The sequence below is a fragment of the Scyliorhinus torazame genome, chromosome 18 (genome assembly GCF_047496885.1).
Source record: "Scyliorhinus torazame isolate Kashiwa2021f chromosome 18, sScyTor2.1, whole genome shotgun sequence".
In the NCBI taxonomy this organism is placed as follows: Eukaryota; Metazoa; Chordata; class Chondrichthyes; order Carcharhiniformes; family Scyliorhinidae; genus Scyliorhinus; species Scyliorhinus torazame.
Window position 1 is genome coordinate 128312110 of NC_092724.1, and position 26892 is coordinate 128339001.

At 43.2% G+C, this 26892-nt stretch overlaps 1 protein-coding gene across 6 annotated transcripts in view; it reads left to right on the forward strand.

Annotated features, from left to right (window-relative positions):
- Positions 1 to 26892, forward strand: part of LOC140395496 (netrin-1) — a 266763-nt gene that overhangs the window by 175525 nt on the left and 64346 nt on the right. For all 6 annotated transcript variants that reach the window (XM_072483325.1, XM_072483328.1, XM_072483329.1 and 3 more), the window contains exons 4-5: positions 15645 to 15794; positions 17872 to 17925. In XM_072483325.1, coding sequence (XP_072339426.1) covers positions 15645 to 15794; positions 17872 to 17925 — 204 coding nt within the window. The remainder of the gene's footprint in view (positions 1 to 15644; positions 15795 to 17871; positions 17926 to 26892) is intronic.

Here is a 26892-nt window from a genome sequence, read left to right on the forward strand (position 1 = left end):
GAGTGAACTCTTTGAACGAGGTTTGGCAATTTGCACGCCTGTGCGCCAAGCAGAGAGTCCTTCGAGGAGCCCACGATCTCGAAAGGAAGGATGGCTTTTCGTGACTTGTGTGTCACTTCGAGTTGGCATGAGCCGGTAGCAGGAATGATGTTGCCATTGTAGTCCAATAGCTGGCAGGCCGATGGGAGAATGGTTGGTTTGACATGAAGGCTTTGGAAAGCAGACCATGCCATGAGATTGGCGGAGGCACCAGTGACCAGGCGGAATCGTATTTGGGACCGGTTGACCGTCAGGGTGGCACACCACTCATCGTCTGGATCGATGCTGTATACCGACAGCGGCTGGTGTCTTTGCTTCGGGGACAGCCTGTTTTTCGTTACGACACCGACTCGAAAAGGTGCCTTCGGGTCCTCGGTGTCACTGCTGTGTGGGAGGTCGGAATCGGACTCGGTGACCGTGGGTTGAATTGCCCGAACATTCCTGCGAGGCTGGCTGAAGCGATATGAATTGGAAGGCTGAGCTGCTCGACAGCAGGCAGCATAATGGCCAAGTCGTCCACATCGTAGGCATTGTCGGGATTTTGCGGGGCATTGCCGCTTTGAATGGGCGGAGCCACAGTTGCCGCACGTCGTGACGTCAGCACGTTCGCTGCACCACCGCGCATGCGTGGTGCGGTCCTGCGTGGTGTGTGCCTGCGCATTACATTCCTCCATGTCACTACCCCCTTGTTTGGTGCGTACAAGCGCGGTAGTCCGCGAAAAGCGCGCAAAATGGCTGCCTCATCCAGGCTGAGGCCCTGGAGGTGTTCAATCACTTGGACCCGTTCCGCCTCGTGGGGACCTTGCAGTGCCATTTCAGCCACTTGTATATGGGAGTACCAACTGGTGGCATTTTCATGTAGGACACAGGTCTCGATGGCGGTCGCTGGGTTGAGTTGCTTTACTTTGAGGAGCTGCTGACGTAGGGGGTCCGACTGAACACCAAAAACGATCTGGTCGCGTATCATGGAGTCGGAGGTGGGCCCGTAGCTGCAAGATTGCGCAAGGATGCGGAGGTGCGTTACAAAGGATTGGAAAGGTTCGTCCTTACCCTGCAAACGCTGTTGGAACACGTAGCGCTCGAAACTTTCATTCACCTCTACGCTTCAGTGAGTGTCAAATTTGAGGAGAACCGTTTTGAACTTCGTCTTGCCTTCGTCATCTGCAAAGGTGAGAGAGTTGAAAATATGGATGGCATGGTCCCCGGCCGTGGAGAGGAGAAGAGCAATCTTTCTGGCGTTCGAGGCGCCCTCCCTGTCCGTAGCTTCGAGGTAGAGCTGGAAGCGCTGTTTGAAAATCTTCCAGTTGGCCCCGACGTTGCCGGCGATGCGGAGCGGCGGCGAGCTGATGTTGTCCATGTTGCAGAATGACGGAATGCTGGCGGAAGGCAGATCACTTGCAGGTAGGTCTAAGAAGTGCCCGTATGCAACCACCCCTGGTATCATGATGTGTTGGGTGTTCTGGATCACATACAGGTCACCAACACTTGAAGTAGTGCAACACTATTTTATTAGAAGGTAAACTATTTAAACATACTTGAACTGTGGGTAAATACGATACCAGCTTTAACTAAAGACCTTTGCCTTGTCCTAACCAGTTGATGCACTCAGCACATGGTGAATGTCTGTGTTGCAGGCTGTGAGCTCTGTGCTCCTAGCTAGCTGCTACTCGAATGAGCGGGAACTCTGATGTCCCCTGTCTTTATAGTGCGTGTACTCTCACTGGTGATTGGCTACGGTGTTGTGTATGTTGATTGGTCCCACTGTGTGTCCATCAGTGTGTGTCTGCACCATGATATACTGGTGTATATTATGACACAGAGTAGGTGGAATGACCATTCTAAATTGCCCCTGAATTGGAAAAAAAATAATTGGGTACTATAAATTTATTTTGAAAAAACTACATCCCACAAATTTGTTGCATGATACCACTCGAATAGGGTTAACTGAACAAAACCTGGGGTTTGAACTCACTGAAACCATCAAAGATAGTTCCAACATTTGATTTCCCCAGATATTTTTGGTGACATTATGTCCTGATGATGAATGCGGGGAACTTCTACACCAAACCCCTCACTCAATGACTGTCAACAAAGGTAGAGCAGAATTACCTCAGCCATCTGCTTCTGCATCACAATCAGTCATTTCGAATTGAGGAAGAGATTTTCCAATTGCGGCACACACAAATTAGGAAGATAGATTGCATCATTGGGCAGCACGGTGGCACAGTGGTTAGCACTGCTGCCTCACGGCGCCGAGGTCCCAGGTTCAATCCTGGCTCTGGGACACTGTCCATGTGGAGTTTGCACATTCTCCCGTGTTTGCATGGGTTTCGCCCGCACGGCCCAAAGATGTGCAGGGTAGGTGAATTGGCCACGCTAAATTGCCCCTTAATTGGAAAAAATGAATTGGGTAATCTAAATTTATAATTTAAAAAAATAAACTGCATCATTACTTCCCAAAAACTGTTTGTGTAGACTAATCAGCGCAGCTAGAGCAAATTGGAAATGCAAGCATTTATAATCAAGTGCATTTCAAAGTTATTAAAGCTGTACAGTAGTGTACCCATTGAAATTCTTCATCCAATGTGAGCGCCTATGGTTTGTAGTTCCAGCTGCCCCAGTCCACTTCATGAGGCTTGTCGGAGTCAATGACTAGTGCAACATAAGTGCTAAGGCATCCTTTCCTATCGAGGCATATTTGCCTGGTTGTTAACCAATCTGATAGGAATCTCCATAGGAATCTCACAGATCCATTTATTTAGGGCATAGCTTTTTGCTCCAGATTACAATAAATTTGCATCAGTAGTATTTGCCACTAATAACCAAATAAGCTACAAAATTGCAATAAGTTAGAATTTGAAGCCATAGTGTAACTCTGGTTTAGAACTGGTGCTGTATTAAGTTTCCCCAGTTAGCATTAATTGGCTTTTGAAGTACGAGCACTTAAATGACAGTGACAGCAAAGCAGACTGCACCACATTGGAATTTGCAATCACCTGTTTTTTGTTCCGAAGACTCCTTCTTTGTCACTAAGGCTTTTGATGCACTTATGTGAAGATGCAAACCCTTTTGAGCCCAGCTAAAGGTTTTCGTTTAATGAAAGCCTTGATTTATTACCAGAGTGTAAAGCTGAAACCTGTAATGGTTCCCATAGTGAAAAGCTATTGATCAGACAGAAACCTCCCCCACTCTCCCTCCAACCCCCCCACACACACAACCCCTCAACAAAGTGTGCTGAACCTAACATATAAAAAACATGGGAGTGACTCATTCACTAAGCACTTGTTCAAACACTCAATCATTGAGTTATAATTAATTCTGTACAATGCTCAACTATACGTATACTAATGAGGCTTCAAGTATACCCACCCAAGACTGTAGCATTGAAAGGAAGAAGTAAGACAAGAGACAGATTGGAGATCAGTGATAAAGTGGCTTGGATGCTTTGAAGTACCAGGTGACACAAAACATTTAATGGAGTAACTGATTCATGGAGTAACTGGTGCCTGCTCAACAAAGAGAGTTACAGCATGGGTAAAACCATCTTGCTTATTTCAGTTATGCAAAAATCAAGAAAATAAGCAACGTAAGAAGCAAAAGGTATTGTTATTACACAGAAGGGCCATCCCGCAATAACTTCTATTGATTTATTTAGTGCCTTTAACATAATAAATGCCCAAGGAACAGAAGGAGCATTATAAAGCAAAATAAGACACTAAGCCACATTTGGTGATATTAGATCAGATGTCTAAAAGCTTGGTGAAAGAGGTAGATTTTAAGGAAGGAAAAGAGATAGCGAGGTGAAGAGTTTTGAGGAGAAAATTCCAGGTTCGGAATTCTCCGGTCGTTGCGATTCACTTTTCCCACCGGGAGTGCACCCCTGCCAGTGGGTTTCGCGGCAGCGTGGGGGTGGTTACAATGTGAAACCCCGTTGACAAGCGTAAGATAGAATAAGATAGGAGGGTAGATAGAACCCCACCGCCAGCGAACAGGGCACAGCCGAGGAAGACATGGCTGGCGAACCAGAGAATCCTGCCCCAGATCTGAAAAGAGGGAAAGAAACGGGTTAATCTTTCAGGTGGAGCTCTTTCAGCATGATTAGAAAATAACTCAAAAAATCTTAACTCTTGCTCCAGTTTATAAATGGATGAATTGGCATCTAGACAGATGGGATCACCATCCACACTCTGTTGGCCTATGATGGTCAGATGCTTGGCACATGTACATAATCATTCTGCAGAGCTGGGTCTTTGTTCTGTACGCACATTTTAGATCTGGTGCTCTATAAAAACAAATTTGGAAGCAAAGAAATAGAATTTTACCACCCAGAGCCCACAAGCTATCAGTCTGAATCCCTGCCTTATTCCACTTTCCATCTGAATTTCTATTCCACGAAGAAGACTAACCCATGGCCCCCACCTCTCCTATAGATATCTTTCTTCCATGCTTTACCCCCCCCCCCCAACAAAATTGGTACATTTCAGTATTTCATCAGTGTAATCACTTGCATATTGCATGCACCAGGACTTTTCCAGCTGTCATATCACGTCAAAGCCAAAGATAAAATGAAAACCAGCAGATTCAGTCTGAATAGATTAAGATTTAGTGAACTAAAGAAAAACACCATGTTGAAAAATTCACTTCGTAATGTCAGGCTCAATAGTGGAGCAATATACAATATTGTTTTAATTATACATGGAGATATTAGTCTTTGAAGGATTTTCTGATTATACAATAAAACAATGCTAGTTGTTTTATAAAGGCACACTGTAGGTTGGCTCCCAAGATTAAGCCCAATGTGCATACAATTTTCAATTAAATAAAACCAGCTGTTGGAATAATTACCATTGCTTCATGATGTGTTATGACCATTATAACAATCTGATAAATACTATTCCAATCAGATAGCACGGTCATTTTCTAGTGAAAGTCTAAGGAACTATGTTGTTTTTAATGATACAAATCACCAGCAGTGTCCACTGATAACAGGGAAAGGGCTTGAGGCAAAACCATGAGAGACATGAGCATGGCTCAGAGCTCGACATCTTTCTTACTTTGTGTCCCAAAAAAACAGATTCCATCTTTTTTTAATACTCACTTTTAATGTCCCTGTTAAAAAAATTAACAAGCTGTTTGGATTATTGGAAAAGCTTCAGACCATTGATGTGGTGGGGGATTTTTTCCTAATGATTTCTTTCATGTTCTGTAAATCTTGGTTTTAATTATAATGATTGAGCAAGGCTGCTGCCAAGATTAAGCATATTGTTTTGTTTATAAAGGTATGCGTCGTTCATGAAAAACTATGCAGGGATAAATAACCAAGAGAAGTTATTGTAATTATTGTTGACTTCACCTTTGTGTGAAACATTTTTTGGGACACATTGATGGAGTATTTGTCTGCACCATGCATCATCTGATAATAAAGACAGAAAGGATTTTGACGAACACTAAAGTTGTATGATAGCATAGGAGCAAGCTTTTGAACCCTTTGCCCACTTAAAGGCTTCTTTAGTTTTCAAAATGTGCACCTACCTTTTAAAATCATCTGCAAACCAAATTCCCTGCAAATATTTTATACTGGCTGTTCGAAAGATAAATTAGGGAAATGGACCAACACAGTGAATGTTACCCATTCGTATTACTCTTAGAGTTGAGTTAAAATAATATATTTTCTTTGTCTAAATTTTGTGCAAAATCGTTACAATAATTCTCAAAACATTTAAAGCAACAGACATTTGCCTGCTTTTTGCTTTCTTGCATTTTGCATTGGTGCCTCCTGCAACCATACTTTAGTCCTTCTTCTCGCACAGTCCATGTTAAATGTTAGCAAGACCCATTTGCTCCACAATCAGATGAAAGAGTTTGGCTTCTGGTTGTCTTTGCTTCTTGATTTGGTTCTGGGTGACTTTCTGCCTAATATAATTGAAGAGCTCCAAATTCATCCTTAGAAAACATCAGAAAAAGGATTATGCCCTGCTTCAGTTCTTATATAAAAATGCTGCAAGGGAAAAGTTAATAGACTTGTGGTTATCCACACTTTGGAAGCCCCTTCAGACACTTTCAAAACACCCACAAATCTCATTGCATTACCAGAAGTCAGAGAGCATGGGACTTGAGCCAAATCCACAATAATATATAAATTTGTTCTTACTTTCAAAGAGTACACAATTCTACATCTCCATGAAAATAACAGACAGAGGAATTTATATGCATCAAACGTTACGATCATCTAATCTTTTCTAGCTTTAGCACACCGGCCCACTGCACTTACTCCAATTGTTCAGATGCAGTATTCCATCGGAAAAGGGGAAAATAAGACTAGAAACTAGAGGTTGTTCAACCATATCACCTGCAAAGATGTACAAGGAAGTATTTACAAATATACAAAAATGACAAACAGGAAAGTGCAAATCGGTCCATCGGATCAGTGCAATTGTATTGTTTTGCAGCTAGGCAACCTGATCCCAGTGTCCCTTGCCCACCAGCAGCCATGTTACCTCATCAGCAAATGTGTGGATGACTGTGTGCCAAAGAAAGCAGTACGTATGTTCCCCAACCGGAAACCAAAGCTCAATCACTAGATTGACACCCTACTGAAGGATAGATCTGAGGCGTTCAAGTCAGACGACCCTGACCTATACAAGAAATCCAGGTACAACATCCACAAAGCCATCCGAGATTCCAAGAGAGAATATCAAACCAAGCTAGAGTCACAGACAGACTCTCGGCGATTGTGGCAAGGACTAAACAACATAACGGGATACAAAGCGAAGCCGAGCAGTATCTCTGGCAACAGTGCACCCCTCCCCGATGAACTCAATTCATTCTATGCTTGGTTCGAGCAGGTAACAAACAAAATGCTGTTGAGTGCCCCAGCAGCCCATAACTCACCCATCCCACCATCACAGCTTCCGAAGTCAGATCGGCCTTCCTGAAAGTGAACCCTCGGAAGGCGACGGGCCCGGGCGGGACCCCTGGTCGTGCACTCAGAGCCTGCACGGACCAGCTGACAGAGGTATTAGCGGACATCTTTAACCTGGCCCTACTCCACTCTGAGGTCCCCACCTGCTTCAAGATGACCACCATCATACCGGTGCCAAAGACGAACCAGGCAACGTGCCTCAATGACTACCGTCCGGTGGCCCTGACTTCAGTCGTAATGAAGTGCTTCGAGAGGTTGATCACGAAGCTCATCACCTCCATACGCCCAGAACACCTTGATCCACTGCAGTTCGCATACCATCGCAACCGGTCCACAGCAGACGCCATTTCCCTGGCCCTACACTCATCCAGAGAGCATCTCGACAACAAGGATTCCTACATCAGACTCACATTTATTGACTACAGTTCTGCCTTCAACACCATAATCCCAGCCAAGCTCATATCAAAGCTCCAAAACCTAGGACTTGCCTCCCCACTCTGCAACTGGATCCTCGATTTTCTAACCAACAGACGACAATCAGTTAGAATGAACAACAACACCTCCTCCAGAATAGTCCTCAATACCGGGGCCCAGGCAGCACGGTGGCGCAGTGGGTTAGCCCTGCTGCCTCACGGCACCAAGGTCCCAGGTTCGATCCCAGCCCTGGGTCACTGTCCGTGTGGAGTTTGCACATTCTCCCCGTGTTTGCGTGGGTGTCGCCCCCACAACCCAAAGATGTGCAGGGTAGGTGGATTGGCCACACTAAGTTGCCCCTTAATTGGAAAAAATGAATTGGGTACTCTAAAACTTTTTTTAAAAAATACCGGGGCCCCGCAAGGCTGCGCCCCCTACTCTACTCCCTGTACACACACGACTGTGTGGCAAAATTTGGTTCCAACTCCATCTACAAGTTTGCTGACGATACGACCATAGTGGGCCGGATCTTAAATAACGATGAGTCAGAATACAGGAGGGAGATAGAGAACCTAGTGGAGTGGTGCAGCGACAACAATCTCTCCCTCAATGCCAGCAAAACTAAAGAGCTCGTCATTGACTTCAGGAAGCAAAGTACTGTACACACCCCTGTCAGCATCAACGGGGCCGAGGTGGAGATGGTTAGCAGTTTCAAATTCCTAGGGGTGCACATCTCCAAAATTCTGTCCTGGTCCACCCACGTCGATGCTACCACCAAGAAAGCACAACAGCGCCAATACTTCCTCAGGAAACTAAGGAAATTTGGCATGTCCACATTAACCCTTACCAACTTTTACAGATGCACCATAGAAAGCATCCTATCGGGCTGCATCACAGCCTGGTATGGCAACTTGGCCCAGGACCGCAAGCAACTTCAGAGAGTCGTGAGCACCGCCCAGTCCATCGCACAAACCTGCCTCCCATCCATTGTCTCCATTTACACCTCCTGCTGCCTGGGGAAAGCGGGCATTATAATCAAAGACCCCTCCCACCCGGCTTAATTCTGAGAATAAAGAATTTGGGGAAATTCCCGATCCTCAAAGACAATCAAAACATATTCTTAGGGATGACAATGGCCGTGTGTTCTGCTCTGCAGCACTCGACAATATAAGTCTTCTCCAAGAACTTATCCCCTTTGAACGTTGGAGTGAATCTTCACTCACTGCACGGGCTGGCAACTTATTTCCAAGGTAAAAAATTCCCTTTGGGAAAAGTAAAACCTTTTGACATCTAACCTAGTTCTAAGCTTGAGTAATTCATATGCATGTCTCATCATTCGAACTTATTTAGTTCAAATAATCTGTCTACCATCTGGTTCCTTTATCCTTTCAGCTACTTCAATCAAGTATCCCTGGAGTCTCTGTTTTTCGAGAGTAAAGGGGCTGGTTTACCACAGTGGGCTAAATAGCTGGCTTGCAATGCAGAACAATGCCAGCAGCGCGGGTTCAATTCCCATACCGGCCTCCCCGAACAGGCGCCGGAATGTGGCGACTAGGGGCTTTTCACAGTAACTTCATTGAAGCCTACTTGTGACAATAAGCGATTATTATTATTCAAACGATCCAGCTTCCTGAGTCTATCATGATAACCAAGTGTTGTTAAATTATACATTGAGCTAGTGGCCCTCTTCTGAACCTTTTTCAAGACTGCTCTGTCTCCCTGATCCTTCCCAAAGAAAACAAACACAAACTATAAGTTTGGACCAGGAAAGGGCAAAGCAGCTAGCAGTCCACATTCGTGATGCCATATCTGAAAATGTCTCTTTTCAATGAGATAAAGTTTCCTTTGACTCCACGCTATGTTTTGACTGATTGGTCGCTGTTGTTATTCTATGTTGAGTTAACATGCTTTCCACATTGTCTGAGGAAACAGCTCTTGTTTGGTTGTCAGATTTTGTTTTGTCTTTAAAAGCTCACATGCACATACGGCAATGGGATCTGTCCACCAAACGTCATTTTTGACTTCCAAAGGCTTTGTGAGCTGGATAGGTTCTCACCCCACAGGGTCTTTCAGGAGTAAGCTATCACCAATCTGATGGAATGTCTTGGAAGACGACCAATGGGGAAACTACTGATGCTGCTAAATAATCTGCCCAGGAATCTTGTTCATTTCTAACTTTTGCAAAACATCTGGGAGACTCAGATAAGCCGATCAAATTTAATTACATAATTTTCTGTACTTTAAAAGAGCATGGAAACATAATATGAAAAATAAATAAGATCAGATGCTTGTTTTCACGTATAGAGTGTGACTGTAGCCTTTTCAATACAGCTTAAATGCAATTCAAGCTCATGTAAGATACCAGAAGGTCTACATCAATAGCATGGATGTTGCATCGTACAAAATAAATGTGACAAAGTGGAACAGACTTTGTAATGCTAGATTGGACTTCCACTGTGCTCTGCCAAGGAATGTAACTCCCCGCATAGTGGGTAATGATCTTATTGGTGGTGCGAAGTGGGTGCCAGGAGCTTCTGTATAATGCGTGACAGAAAATCAGTTCTCAGTCTTGGAATTCACTCTTCTTTCAGTTTATATTCATACCACTGGGGTGGGAAATGGAGCATAGGTTTGGGGCATTAAAAGTCTCAACTTTAGTACTCATAAAACTTCCTATTGTCATTTCTGCCAGATGGTGAAAGCAACTTTCCCTAAAATAGTGAGATGTATTTGATGGAGAATGTCGCCTACCTTGACTTTCTAGATGAGGTGGTGGAACTGATGAGGCTTGAGAAGAGGCTACAGTAAAAACAGATGGCACCTATCTCCCATTACCCCTACAGATCTGGGAAAAGCTTTTCTCAATTGCATTTTCCTGAGAAGGAGCAGCCACTTGAAGAGGAGGAGAGAAACATTTTCCTCGCTGAATTGCACATTCGTGCTACACAGATATGTGACCTCCCTTGATAGCCACATATAAATTAGCATGTCTTCCCTTCCCATCCCATAATCCTCAGACTCTTCTGTGTACACACCAACTCACACCCTTCATATCAGCTCATCAAAGCCAATTCCAAATCTTGCCGAGGATAATATTCGCACACGCACCATTAGTGCAATAATAATTTATTATTTTTTTTTTTTTTTAATTAATTTAGAGTACCCAATACATTTTTTCCAATTAAGGGGCAATTTAGCATGTTCAATCCACCAACCTTGCTCATCTTTGGGTTGTGGGGGTGAAACCCACGCAAACACGAGGAGAATGTGCAAACTCCACACAGACAGTGACCCAGAGCCAGGATCGAACTTGGGACCTCAGCGCTGTGAGACTGCAGTGCTACCACTGCGCCACCGTGCTGCCCGTGCAATAATAATTTTAATCAAACCTGTTGTGAGTGTGAATGTGAATACCTCTTACATAGTACCACTCCTTGATCTCAGTGTTTGAACTCTTAAGCCTAACCTAGTGTTGCTCCTCGGTACGAGACAGGGAGGTGTGAGATAGCTGTTGATGTTTGGGAATTAGAGTCTTTTAGGGAATTAAGGGCTGGTTTAGCACAGTGGGCTAAATAGCTGGCTTGTTCAATTCCCGTACCAGCCTCCCCGAACAGGTGCCGGAATGTGGTGACTAGGGACTTGTCACAGTAACTTTATTGAAGCCTACTTGTGACAATAAGCGATTACTATTTTGGGACAGCGGACTCTATTGCCTGATGACAACTATGACTGCATCTGATTACTACGCCTGGCAAACCATTCCTGCCTCATTCCTGCCACCTGTACAGACATCAGGGAGAGGTGGTGGAGGGTGCACATGTGCTGCTATCATGTGAGACATGTCACTCATACCAAGCATTATGATAAATCAGTTTTAATGGTATCAAAGCAGACCCATGTAATACCTGATAGTACCCAATCGTTGATAAGGTAGAAGAGACACTCCTTACCAAGACCACTAAAGCAAGAGTCTAAACAATCCAAGAAAGAACTGCATACTGCCCTTCTGTCTCTATCATGGGTCAAACCCTGCAGTTGTCCCTTGAAATTACATTGGTTATTACTCCAGGGTAGGTGGCAGAGTTGTGAAGACATTCATTTTTTTACCCAATTCTTTTCTTTTCCAATTAAGGGACAATTTAGTTTGGCCAATCTACCTACCCGGCACATCGTTGGGTTTGTGGGGGTGAGGCACACGCAGAGACAGGGAGAACATGCAAACTCCACACGGACAGTGGCCTGGAGCCGAGATCGAAGTCGGGTCCTCAGCGCCATGAGGCAGCAGGGCTAACCACTGCGCCACCGTGCCGCCAGTGAAGCCATTCGTAAGGGCATCAAAATGATTCATTGAATTTACTTGTCATCTGTTGCACAGTTTTGGACACAACCTGAATGTCTGTACTTAAGTTTAATTCTTTGAAAGCATTCTTCTTTTAAATGTAGGCCTCATGAGATCTGGATCCTCACAATCGTAAGTGGGGGAGTAAAACAACCATGTTCACTCGCACTCACTCACACTCTGTGTATCACCCAGATGACTCCCCTCTACCACATGCTCTAATTCCCCTCAAATAGATGTCTCTTGGCTGTTATTTGAAAGGGGATAGTGATTGATATCTCATATGCTGAAGTTCTGACAGGGATGAATGTACTTTGTCATTGCTTATCTGCTTCAGAAACATCAAGGGACATAAAATTGAAAAAGTAAGAATGGTTTTCCTCAGAATGGAGCTCACGCAATATAAGGAGTGACATGAGAGTTTCACTGATAGGTAACACAGGGTGTAACAGGAGGAGAAGCAGAACGCCCTGACAAATTCTTTATTGGCACATGCCTTCCTACTTTGTCATCTCTGGCATCATCCTTGTCCTCCCTCCCTGGGCTCTGCATGGCATCATCCTCATTCGGGTAAGAAATGTCAGCTTTGGATGTCCACCACCTGTTGCCAATCTCTTCCATCTGTTGTGAGCTGTTTCCTGCTTGAAGAATAAATGCATACAAATGGAAATGGCGTATCATTCCAATGATACAGAAAAACCCAGGTATCAACATGCAGACCAAATAAGGTGTTCTCATACATGCATTCCAAACAAGGCATTTGTGGGAAGTATGTTTGTAAGAATGTGGGTGATGGGACATTTTCAGACACCTCATTGTCTCATAGACATTGATGACAAGTTAGTCAAGCAATTTAACATACTGGAATAAGATGCTTAGTCGAGTGGAGTATTGGGAACCTCTTGTTACCTTGCCTGACTTGGTACAGCAATACACCGAATTGACTGAAAGGACATGCAATTAATTGTTGAATTGTCATTGTAGTTGGCCACATCCATTCACCTATCTATCGTAGTTGTCCTTGGGGTTGGCCTTTGTCAGTTCCAAAAGGGCAGCGCGATACCACAAGTGGATAGCACTGTGGCTTCACAGCGCCAAGGTCTCAGGTTCGATTCCCTGCTGGGTCACTGTCTGTGTGGAGTCTGCACGTCCTCCCCGTGTCTGCGTGGGTTTCCTCCAAGTGCTCCGGTTTCCTCCCTCAGTCCAAAGACGTGCAGGTTCGGTGGATTGGCCATGATAAATTGCCCTGAGTGACCAAAAAGGTGAGGAGGGGTTATTGGGTTACGGGGATAGGGTGGAAATGAGGGTTTAAGTGGGTCGGTGCAGACTCGATGGGCCGAATGGCCTCCTACTGCACTGTACGTTCTATGTTCAAAAAGGTTTCTCCAGAGTGTGACCTCTTGAAAGACCATTCCAACATCCACAAATTTGTGATGTTGTGCACTGAAGCACTGCGCTCCAATATTTTTCCACTTCTCAGTTTCATGAAAAACTAAGTTTCATGAGGTGACTCCCTTGAGCTGCTGTAGGGCTTTCATGCCTGCTAGGTTTTCATCTGCCAGGAGCGCAAATTCACAAGCAGAAATATTTAGCATTCTCAAAACGCACTACAATTTTGTAACTTAAAGAGAAACAAGGCTTTATTGCCCCAATCCCAAAGAATGGGTGGAAGGTTCACCCCACTATACTTCTGTCAGTAACTCCAAAGCGTAGGAAAATTCAAACTCTAGTTACTGAAGACCACTCTTTCACAGTCCTTAGTGATCTAATAGTCTCACCATTATTTCAAGTTTTATCATTATTCTTAAGGACTTTGGATTAAATCTCTCACCCACCTGCGAAACTTCATGGAAAAAGTAGGAAAATAAATACTAAGGTGACTTTTAAAAATAAATTTAGAGTTCCCAATTATTTTTTTTTCCAATTAAGGGGCAATTTAATGTGGCCAATCCACCTAACCTGCACATCTTTGGGTTGTGGGGGTGAATCCCACGCAGACATGGGGAGAATGTGCAAACTCCACATGGACAGTGACCCAGGGCCGGGATTCAAACCTGGGTCCTCAGCGCCGCAGTCCCAGTGCTATCCACTGTGCCACATGCCGCCCTTATACTAAGGTGACTTTAAAAAAAAAAAATTTAGTGTACCCAATTCATTTTTCTCCAATTAAGGGGCAATTTAGCGTGTTCAATCCACTTACCTTGCACATCTTTGGGTTGTGGGGGCGAAACTCACACAAACACGGGGAGAATGTGCAAACTCCACAGAAACAGTGACCCAGAGCCAGGATCGAACCTAGGACCTCGGCGCCGTGAGGCAGCAGGGCTAACCCACTGCGCCACCGTGCTGCCCTCTACTAAGGTGACTTTAATGATAATGCTGAGATGCATTCTTATAATATTTCCATTAGACTTGGATCAGTGATATGTAAAAGATTAATAACAGTCTGAAGACTGTTCAGTGTAGTTACACTTACACTCCTGGCCTACTCAGCGTTCAAATTGCAAATCCAAAAAAACGGCTGCAGTATAAAATCCTAATTTACTAAACATCCAGAAAAGAGTACCGGAAGAATAACACCATTCACTTCTCTGCCCTAGGCTTCGTTTCCCACAATCCTCTTGTTACATCCCCATTCCCCCCACCCATCCCCCCACCCCAGGCCATTTATCATTTTTATTACAAAGTTATAATTAAATAACAATTGATAATTTCAACTGTTCTCATTAAGTAACTGTAAGCATATATTATAATGTCAAATTCCTCCATTCGTGAGCATTATTTCAAATAAAAAATAATTTGAATGAAAAGTTGATATATTACATGACACTTTGCCCCGTTTCAATGATACAGTATATTTCTAATATATGTAGGTTTATAGTGCAAATACCTTACATCTACTGCAGAATGAAACACTTTTATTTGATATCCCATAATTAAGAAGATTGTTTATTGCAGCAAACATTTTTGTTTTGTACAATTCAGTAGCTGAAAGTAAGTAGCAATTTAGTAGAATGCTCTTCTAGATGTTAGAAACTTATACATATACATTGTACAGGAAATACGTGGAGAAGTTAAAAAACAATGTTCACTCTAAGAATGTAAAGATATATATCTGGACATTTTGCTGTGGGAACAGTGAGTTCACATCAAATTTGGCTGTCCACTGTTTAAAAGAGGTATTAATATCTTTAAAATAAACAGATTAATGCTTCCATTAAAATATCAGACAGTGAAATTTGGTATGTGTAAAGTGGTAATATTGTAACTATCATTTCCAGGCTATTAGTCATATTCCTGTTCACGATAGATTAAAATAAAAACATATTTCATTCATAATAAAGGAAGAGACATCAGCATAGTAATAAGCTGTATTATACAGACATGCAAAATAAAGGACATACAAATAATTTAAAACCTAACATCAATTCATCGGAGAGTTTTGGTGTTTGAAGCACTTGCAACTAATCACAGAATTGGTGTTTATTTCACTGTCATCGAGTGCGCCACATTTTCATGGCATATCTAACCTAGATCATTCACGTATTGACGATTATTTAAATCTGATTGCTGATTGTCCAGTGACCAGAATGTTTTTGAACTTGCATTGAATGAGTTTGGCAAGTAAATCACTGTATAAATGATACCTTGTAGCTTTAGTTACTTTTGTCTTTGTGCCAGTGATGACTTTAGGAGATTTTTGTCGATTAAATATTTCACTGAACACAAAATCACGTTCTCTGAGGGAAGGGTTGAGGCAGGTGGCATGATTTAAAAACCGGTTGTGTGCAGCAACTGAAGAGGCTGCACCACTATCTCTGTGAATCTCTGCTCTTTATTCTCCCTGTTTTGTATTCTTATTTACTCTGAAGCTCTATTATTGTTGGTATATGTTGCCTTTCCTTACCCATTGTTGTATGTTCCTCACAGCATGCGATTGCCATCCGGTGGGTGCAGCTGGCAAAACCTGTAACCAAACAACAGGTCAATGTCCCTGTAAAGATGGCGTGACCGGCATCACGTGCAACAGATGCGCGAAAGGTTATCAGCAAAGCCGATCTCCCATTGCCCCTTGCATAAGTACGTGGACTAATCTTTTTGTCCCTCTAGTTTTGTAGCTTGATCTGAATTGAAATTTGTTTAAGTCTGACAATGAACTTGAAATGATCAGGTCCAAGAAGCAGCCTTCATTTTCCTAAAGAATCCAGAGAAAGCTGGTCTCTCCTCAGAAGCAATAATCATAGATGCAGCAAAGTCTCTCGAGGCCAACAGCTTTGGTGCGTCATAGATACCATGACTGCACATTATCTGGACTAGTTCAGACAGCCACTAAACATTCAAGGATTTAACTATAATTTAGATGGAGCACTAGGCTCTTGATGCATTGCCCTGATTCTGCACTTTTTCCCTAACCTTTTCCTTGTACTACCTGCTCCCTCAGAGCTGAATGACTGCTAAGTTAACCACAAATCTCTGGAAAATGTTCTGTCAGAACAGAACGTTGACTACAACTCCCAAGGCTGGTGGTCTGAAAGTGAAGGAGAGCTTTTACTCTTCACCCCCTCCTCACCTGCCACCTTGGCAGTACTGGCTAGAAGCCAGGACACTCTCAGTTGTGCCACAACTACTTTCAGTTCCATTGTGTATTCGGTTAGCAGGAGCTAGAACACCTAACTTCAAACAGTGCTCTGTCGAGTAAATCAGCCATGAACTGAGGAAGCTCCCCCGTCTGACCCCACCACAACCATTCAGTGGGTGAACACACTTCCTGGTGTGTAAGCCTGAACCATACAAAATGGAAAACTCATCAGGTGGGCTTTGGTCAGAGTACATTCAGTGCCATTAGCCAGAACATCCTGATGGTATCCTGAAAGCTCCTCCAAGAAAGATGGATTTGTAGATATTGGGGAAAGACAGATTTAGAGTCATCTTTGTGACCCTAAATAAATAACCAATGAATAAATTAAAACCACTGTCTGGGCTCAAACACAAAAACTGACTCCACGGCCATATCTGCCACACAAAACCTAAACCCAATATAAGTCGCTATCTTCAAAGACTAGATGGACAAGCAAAACACTGGATAGAGATATTTCCCCAAATGAAGCAAGTAATTGGGTGAATGGGCATCGGGCCTTAAAACCATGAAATTCTAGTTGGAACCTCAAATACTTGAAAGCCTGAACTACCAGGCCGCCTCCAAATGAAGTCTATTCATAACCTTTGAAAGGGATCCTTATTCCCGTTCCGTGTGTTGGATTTCCACAAATTTTATAGAGCTGGAACCATTTTGATCCTTTGTCCCTTCTTCAAGATCAAGTCATTCAAATTGAAAACATTTCAAAATTTTAATAAAGTTTTGCCCATTTGAATCATTTTAGATTCTGGACCCATCAAGAAATTCATTTAGAACATATCAACTTCGCTCAGCACCAGAACAGGATTGGATATAAAGCAATTGAAATGCACTTGTGCCCAACTTGTGCATAGTTAAAATAATTAGGATTGATTGAAATTAACTTTAAATCACAAGTGCATACAGGGTCAGTCAGTGGCAACCATAATGTGGCACTTGTTTCTATAAGACTTGATTCTTTACTCTCACCTTTCAAACAGCCTTGCTTTATTTTTTTGGTGAATGACATTATCTGACTCACTTATAATTCTGTGCTTGTTCTGATGTGCTGTGTGCCTCTGACAAAGTCAGAATTTGATCTTGCCACTTTCGGAGTTTTATGTGACCCTGTCTCCGGTACTTTATGGTGTCTACTTGTCTTCAAATCTAGAAACACTCAGCTAGAACTAAAATAGATCTTGGAGTTTAATCTCCACTTTTGAGATGCAAGTGTTCCTTCATGTGTGGCCAATCTCAATGCTGACTTTCTGCCAGAAAGGTGTAGGATTGAAAGAATCAAGTCTTGCTGGAGACAATATCCCAATTTGTTGTTACTCAATAGAAACTCCGGAGAATGAAGGAGGCATGATACAACAATTATTATAAGTAAACATTTCAGGTTAACAATGCACATGTGTTCTTTGAAGTTATGAAAAGACTCATTGATAAAACAAGTTATGTTTGAAGACATTAAAATGTTTCGTACACTTGTGAATGGTAAATTAATGCTTCATTGCTGTTGCTTTCCCTTCTTTCCCACAGAGATTCCAGTGGTTCCACCGACCACTGCTGCCAGCAGCACAGAGGAATCTGCCGGTAAGATTAGGCATTATCTTTCTCACGTGTAGCATTCCCAGCTGAACAAACTCCCTTGGTTTCGATATCTCCTCTTTCAAAACTGAAAGCTAACTTTAAATGTTAAAATTTTGATATCTCCAGTTTTTAAACTGAAAGCTAACAAACCACAGCTGGTGACGACATGACTATCCCTTTGCGCTAGTTAGCCGCTGGCAATTTAAGCTTGGATATTGTGTTTTGTTTAAGTCTTGCTGTGCTTCACGAAAGTTTGGTACTTCTGGCTAACAAAAAAAAACTTCGAGCAAGTATCTGTTTGGACAGTGCAAGGACACTTGGAATTAACATGCATTCTCTCCATTATTTTCAGCTTACCTAACAAACATTCTAAATTAGGACACTGTTTTGGAACTAAGAAAGTCTAAGTAGAGCAGCCAAGTAGATTTCCACCATCACCATCTGGGTTTAGAAGGTTAAATAATGAGAACAGATGGCAGAAATTTAGATAATAAAAACAGAAAGTGTTAGAAAATAGTCAGCAGGTCTGGCAGCGTCTATGGAGAGAGAATCGGAGGCTGGAAATTCTCAGCCGCCCACACCGGCTGGAACGTCCGGCCCCTCCGATGGTGCAGCCCCACTGTGTATTTCCCGGCGGCGAGGGTAAACAAAGAACAGTACAGCACAGAAACAGGCACTTCAGCCCTCCAAGCCTGCGCCGACCATGATGCCTGTCTAAACTATAACCTTCTGCACTTTTGGGGTCTGTATCCCTCTATTCCCATCCTATTCATGGATTCGTCAAGATGCCTCTAAAGCGCCGCTAACATATCCGCTTCCACCAACTCCCCCTGCAGCGGGTTCCGGGCACTCACTACCCAATAGTATAAAAAACCAGCCTTGCACATCTCCTCTAATTTTCCCCCTTCGTACCTTAAACCTATGTCCCTTCGTAATTGACTTTTCCACCCTGGGAAAAAGCGTTTGACTATCCACTCTGTCCATGCCCCTCATAATTTTGTAAACCTCTATCAGGTCGCCCCTCAACCTCCGTCATTCCAGTGAAAACAAACGCAGTTTATCCAACCTCCCCTCATAGCTAATACCCCTCCAGACCAGGCAACATCCTGTAAACCTCTCCTGTACCCTCTCCAAAACATCCACATCCTTCTATCAGTGCGGTGACCATAATTGTACGGAATATTCCAAATGTAGTTGAACTAAGGTTCTGTACAGCTGCAGCATGACTTGCCAATTTTTGTACTCAATGCCCAGACCAATGAAGGCAAGCATGCTGTATGCCCTCTTGACTACCTTATCCACCTGCATTGCCAGTTTCATTGATCTGTGGACCTGTACACCAAGATCCCTCTGCCTATCAATATTTCTAAGGGTTCTGCTGTTTACTGTATAATTCCCACCTGTATTAGACCTTCCAAAATGCATTATCTCACATTTGTCCAGATTAAACTCCATCTGCCTTTTCTCCATCCAATCTCCAACCGATCTATATCCTGCTGTATTCTCTAACAATCCTCTTCACTGTCCGCAACTCCACCAATTTGTATGTCATCCACAAACTCACTCAGCAGACCAGCTACATTTTCCTCCGAATCATTTATATATACTACCAACAACAAAGGTCACAGCAATGATCCCTACAGAAAGCCACTAGTCACAGCCTTCCATTCGGAAAGGCACCCTTCCACCGTTACCCTTTGTTTTCTATGACCAAGCCAGTTCCATCTTGCCAGCTCACCTCTGATCCTGTGTGACTTCACCTTTGTACCAGTCTGCTATAAGGGACCTTGTCAAAGGCTTTACTGAAGTCCATGTGACAACATCCACTGTCCTTCCTTCATCAATCATCTTCATCACTTCCTCAAAAAACTTGATCAAGTTAGTGAGACACGACTTCCCCTTCACAAAACCATGCTGCTTATTGTTATTAAGTCAATTTATTTCCATATGTAAGTAAATCCTGCCACTAAGAATCTTTTCCAATAATTTCCCTGATGTAAGGCTCACCAGCCTATAATTTCCTGAATTATCCCTGCTCCCCTTCTTCAACAAAGTAACAACTTTGGCTTTTCTCCACTCCTCTGGGACCTCACCTGTAGCCAGTGAGGATACAAAGATTTCTGCCAAGGCCCCAGCAATTTCCTCCCTTGCCTCCCTCAGTATTCTGTGGTAGACCCAATCAGGCCCTGGGGACTTGTCTACCTTAATGTTTTTTAAGACGCCCAACACCTCCTTTTTGATATTGACATTGTGCATTCAACGGGAAATCCCATTGACAATGGAGGGTCGAGAAGATCCTGCCACCAGCTAGTGAAGAGCCACCTCCACTGAATTCCAGGCATGCGGCAAACATCTCCCTCATTATTTAAATACAGCCTTAACTCTAAAAGAAGTATTGTAACGCAAATAGGTTATGACATAATTTATCTTCCAGCTGGATAGTAGAACGTATTGACGTGGGAGATGTCAGCACTTCTTGTTTCTGGGAATAAGATAAAGCAATATCTTCTTCAGAGATTTCATGTTCTACTCAAATACTCCTTAAATCCTGGGCATTGAATGTCCTTGCGAAGCGCAACAAGTTTCATTCTCCTCGGTGTACGTTTGTGATATTTGCTAAATAATTGTGTATGGTCAGGATTCCAGTTGCACAGGCCTGTGACTACAGTGCTCACTTACAGCTGAAACTGGAAAGGGTGGCACGGTGGCGCATTGGTTAGCACTACTGCCTCACTGAGCCGAGGACCCGGGTTCGATCCCGGTCCCGAGTCACTGTCCGGGAGTTTGCACATTCTCCCCGTGTCCCCGTGGGTCTCCCCCCACAACCCAAAGATGTGCAGAGTAGGTGAATTGGCCACACTAAATTGCCCCTTAATTGGAAAAAAAGAATTGGGCACTTTAAATTATAATTTTTTTTTAAAATACAATTGAAGCTGGAAGACATTTTGTACACATATTTAATGATGTGCCAGATGTCTTTCAGCTTGTTTTCACACTGAGTATTGCTTTCTATTATGAGTCAAAAATTGACACACTGGGGGAAATACCACCAAAAGATGAAAAATAGATACAAACATCTCAGCAAATGGACATCACTTTCCTAGTTATGCAAAAGAAAGTATAAGGATTGGAAGCCAGCTAGAGGACAACATCTGGTGCAAGGAGGCAGAAAAGGGAAATGATGATGGGGATAAAGCTGGAAGGTGGTGCAAGTCAATCTAATAGTGAATCTCATGAGTGAGACATCTATACTGCTGTGTCCCTTAAAGATCACAAGCTCTGTCACTCATTCTCACTCTCTCTCCCTCCCTTATTTGCTGATTTCTGTTGTGTTTTGCTGCTTCGTGTAGCATAAGCTGCTTCCTTGATGTATGCTTTGACAAAGGAAGCTCCAGACTATGAAATGAGTTCAATGCGTTTATTGAACTATTAACACAGTTCTTAAATGAGTTTGACTCTCTGCTAATCTAGCTATAGTAACTCAGTCTATCTTTACCAGCCTGCTCTAAGCCACATGCTGGGTGTGATGCTGCTGATCAACCCTGATGTACTCTCTAGATGTCTGTCTGTAGAAAGAGGCAGAGCATGTGTGCCCTTTTATATGGGTTGTGAAGTGCCCCCTTGTGGTAATGCCACCCTGGGTGTCCTGATTACCCATTGGTTGTGTCCTGTTGTAATGACCCATTGGCTGTATGTCTGCATGTCATGACATCCCTGGTGCTCCCTCTAGTGGTTACTTAGTTGTGGTGTATTTACATTAACCCCTTGTGTATATACAGTGATGCATATCACCACACGTTCTATCCAGACATTTTCCACTCTACATGCACCTTTTAAAATAAATTTAGAGTACCCAATTTTTTTTTCCAATTAAGAGGCAATTTAGTGTGGCCTAACCTGCACATCTTTGGGTTCTGGGGGTGAAACCCACAGAGACATGGGCAGAATGTGCACTCTATGTGCACCTGCAATGTCTCCTTAACTGGCACATGTGTGCTGTCCAATACTTTTACACTTAGGAAAAGGAGTTGTCCTTCAAACATAACTGGATAGAAATAAACTGCATTAACCAAATTCAGTCACCTGACCTTAGTCATTGCACACATTTCATTATGCTTCAGACTTACTCAGTTCATCTGACCGAGCACCAGAACTCAGAAATTGCTCTGTACAATATTGAAATATTTCATATGAAATCGCATTGTTCATTATCCCAACAGAGGTCTTAGTCCATTTGTTAACATAACAAAGGAATTCTTGCAAACTTATTAAGGGTTCATGTACTTATATCTAATCATTTCTAGGCTTATTATATTAACATGAATTAGTGAATTTATTAATTAACCTCCATTGCAGGGGACTGACAGAACATATAGAACTTATGGAATATTTATAATAATCACATTACGCAAGCCTATCCCACAATTTTACTTTCTGGAAGTTAGGCAGGGGTTAACCTGGATGAAGGTTCAATTTCATAGCTTTTATTCAAGCACAGACTGCTATAAATGGAAATTACCTCTTACACCATATAAAACACTGCTGTATTTATTATGTAATTACTAGATGAATTCATACATTATGAAACAGCTAATCTCAGTAGAAACACTGAGTGATTCTCACGGTCCCTTCTCATAATATCCAGAGGCTAATACCAGTTTCAGCAGACTGTGCAACCAGATACTGAACACTGGAAACAGACTTTGACTACTCAAAGAACCATTTAGAAGAAAGTCGTATTATTAACATTTGCGGGGATAATCGTACTTCTTCCCTCCCCCTCTATCCCTTTCTATACATTACCATTCACACTGAATGTGATTTTTGTTCCCAGTGAGTTATGGGATCACCCTGAGATGGGGCAGGATTGTCAATTTATATCCAATGAGGGCATTCGATGCCCGGGGTCAACAAACTACATTGCGGCATTGATCAGGGATCAAATTAGAAAGAATCGACAGTGGGAGTGAGAAAAAGAAACAGAATTCTCTGGAATTACGATGCACAAATGCTGCAACAATGAAAGGACAGTTTAATATTAATTCTATGTCTAATCAACCAATCCCAACAATCAAGCCCAAATTTCTATTTTGCAAGGACATTTCTCGAAAGCTTGGGCAAATGGACATGACTCCACAATATTGGCTTCAGTGTAAATCAGATTGCTGATGTTACATGGTTGTTGCAGACGCATTCCGGATGTTCCACAGTTCTCTGCATTAAGGATTCAGATGAGAATTGGATAGTGTGTGTTACATGGAAGGGCAGGAAGTGCTGCAGTATTACTCATTTGAGTTGATCCCTGTCCAGTCCTGGAGACCGGTCACATAGTCTTAAGAGAATGGGCGCCTTCTCGTATCGGGGCAGGGAAGAAAAGAATTAAAATAAATAGTAATACAGGGAAAATTAAATGGAAACTTTCTTGTGTAGATATGCAGTAAATTAAGAACAGAAAGCAGGGACTGATACAGCAAAGCCTGAGGTAAGGAACATAGAGGAGAGCAGAAAAAGCAACATGCTAACATCTGGGAATATAACATCAGTCTCCAGGGCTAACCAACCTAGGCCTGAAATATACTGCTGACATTTTCAAAAAAAATGTCCTTTGTACATTCTTCGGATTTTAGGTGTGAGGTCACTACATCCGAACACTGAGCCAATTACAGTGTGAATCCACTTAACTAAGGGCCCCATTATTTTCCAGGCTGTGCAATTTACTCCAACGAGGACCACATGCAGTGCCATGCTCCGCTCAAACACTAAAGGCTTTCCAGAGGAAGGGTTTTCAAATTAGCAGCAATGGGATCTGGCTTTCATCTGGGATTTAACTAACCCAATACAATTCCAGGCATTCGCTCCTAGTATGACTCTCACATTGCCCAGCAACTGGCCAAATTTAAATTTGGGTGTTCAAACGGGAGAACCAAAGATATAAGAGTGTTTTGTTACGTATGGTGTGCAGACTTGAAAGTCCAGACTCGTTTTAAAATATTTGGATTTACTTCAGCTTTATCCTTCAACTATTCTTTATTACTGGGAATCATTTTTCGCTATTCAGTGTTTTCACATATCATAGATCATATCATAGAATTTACAGTGCTGAAGGAGGCAATTCGGCCCATCGAGTCTGCACCGGCTCTTGGAAAGAGCACCCTACCCAAACCCACACATCCACCCTATCCCCATTACCCAGTAACCCCACCCAACACTAAGGGCAATTTTGAACACTAAGGACAATTTAGCATGGCCAATCCACCTAACCTGCACATCTTTGGACTGTGGGAGGAAACCGGAGCACCCGGAGGAAACCCACGCACGTGCAGACTCCGCACAGACAGTGACCCAAGCCGGGAATCGAACCTGGGACCCTGGAGCTGTGAAGCAATTGTGCTAACCACAATGCTACCGTGCTGCCCACATCAATGAGCTTTGAATGTAAAGTTAATGTTACTTTCATGTCAGAGTAAATGTTACCGATACATTGCTCCTCCTCATGCAATAGAAAAACTCTGAGTACTTTACAGGCAGAGAAATCGACATCAAGCAAGAAAGAAGCAGGATTAGGAGGAAGGGAAGGATCTGAAGATAGATTGAAGAGTGTGGGAGTGTTTTGAAGATATTGGGGCCGCAAAACTTTCCTCTGCTGGTGCCGGCACTACAGCAGCCTAAAGTCCCCAAAATGATCATATCTGCTGCAGCCCACATGGAGAGCCATGTTTGGAAGGATGTATGTGTGCCGGAAGCATGTACATGCAGATCTTGACATCACTCAGCATGAAATTATGATTTTCTACATTTTGGACCTCACAGGTTCCGGTAGTGCCTTCTCCTAAAAACACTCAGCTGAGTATGTGTTCAGCAGCTCATGAGAGAACCAACACCCCCTAGAACTAATGCTATTTTAACGGATCAGCATGGGGCTTTCAAGTGAGATGCTTTTGATTTTACCTTGCGCTGCAGAGTGGAAGTCTTGTGTTCAGTGTCACTGAAGGAGTTTGGAAAGGTTGTTGGAATCAGAAAGCAGAAGGCAACCTTTGGCTGCTCACACACGGCTCTGCCGATGGCACATCTTAATAGGAAGATCTACTGTATCGGAACAGTAAGGGGTCTCACTTCTTAAACATGTAGTTCAGACACGTCACGCACAAAGCCAGTCAGCCAATCCCATGTTTGAGCCACTATGGTTAGCAAGAGGTTGACTGCTTGGTGAGGAGGGCTACACTCTACACATAACTCATGAATCCCCTCCATCACCTAAACACATATGGGCAGTCCACGTCCATTAGGAGCCATACTGCTACCAGGAGCAAACCATCAATGTTCTAAACCTATGGCTCCACTGCCTGGATTGCTCACCAGAGCATGTTTCCAAATTTCTGATGATTGCCTGCCTACTACACAACTCGACTCGCATGAGGATGCAGCCCTCGGCTTTTGACAAGGATCTTGAGAGAAGGAAGAAAAGAAAGGAGTGGAAAGGAGGAGGCAACTGGAATCATTTGCTCTCAAGAGGCTGTGGATAAACAGTTAATCCGACTCCAATTCCTCTCAACTCATCCCCATATCACCAACGTTCCACAATGCTGCACCTTCCAATGCCGCAGTCTATCACAGTGTCCGCTTGACCAAAATCCTGAAGAACAAGATGCTCCGAAAGAAACATTCCAGAAAAACATTATTCGATTGTCATTACCAACAATGTGAACCCGACTGAACTAATCACCCTTGTGCATTCCCTTAGTCCTGCAGGAGCAGTTGCCTTTTCCAGTGCTCCTACACAAAGGCTGCAGCGATGCTGGTGGAAGGCTGCAGACTTTAGTTGGGAGAGACTGCAGATGGCCTTGCAGGATGCCCTCAAGTAACCTAGGGCCTTGCGGGCTTGACTTCAAACTGCAACACCACAGCATTGGCAGCACAATCTGGGTTAGCTGGCAGAGTGGCAGAAGTGGGAGGACAAATGCTGTCTATTTTGAAAGAGCAACACTGGCTCGTGCACCATAGGGTGCTACTCTGCCAGAGCAGCACCTCAGTAATCCAAGTAATGTGTTGGAGGAAAGATTGCTGGACTAGAGTGAACCTGCATTCCTCGTTAAATATTGGTATCTAGAGCCACGAGGGCAGCAATCTGCATCTGTTCAGCACCAAGCTGGGCTTGCATGGTAACTAACCTGGATTTCAAACCTCAGTCTGGATTTGCACAGCCAGCACTAAAATGTTGAATGGTGTCTGCCTGTTCTGCAATGGATGCTGAGATATTACCCTGCATGCACTGCATCACAGCTGAATCTACCAGCACTATTATGCAGTTGTCCAACATACACACCAGAAAGATTGTGCTCCAGGCTCTGCACAAAGCCCTGTGGTACGTTGGAACAGGACTCATCCATGCTCCTTGACAGGAATATAGGCCCTGTAGCAGGCTTCCAAAGCACCAAGCAATTTGGTGTGTGTACCCATCAACCTTTTCCTGTCCACCACTTAATTTAAGTTCTCATCTGAGTCCTTTGCAGCAGAGCTCGTCTGCACTGGCACAACCTTTCCTTTGACTTTGCTGCCAGCCACTCATGCCCAGTAACTCACCAAGTGCTGATCCCACCTCTATACTGTTTTGTTACCTGTGTGGTAGGTAACATGTGCTACTCAATCCTTGGTTAATGATGAGGTCTGCTGAATCTCGATGAAGAAGACTCAAACTCATCCAGTAGTAACAAAAGGTTTATTGAGTAACTATAACAATAATTGCATGAGTTCTTTACTTTAACTTTGATACTAGTGATAAGGTTAACAAGATCTAACTACAGTAACAATACATAACTCCACTAGCCATCTGAACTAATCTGATACTGCCCTGGTCACAGTGCACCCAAGAGAGAGAGAGAGCTTTTTATACCCCTGTTGGTCTGGCCCTCTAGTGATCATGTGGTGCTACTGATTACACATTAACCACTTATGTACATCCACATACAGAGA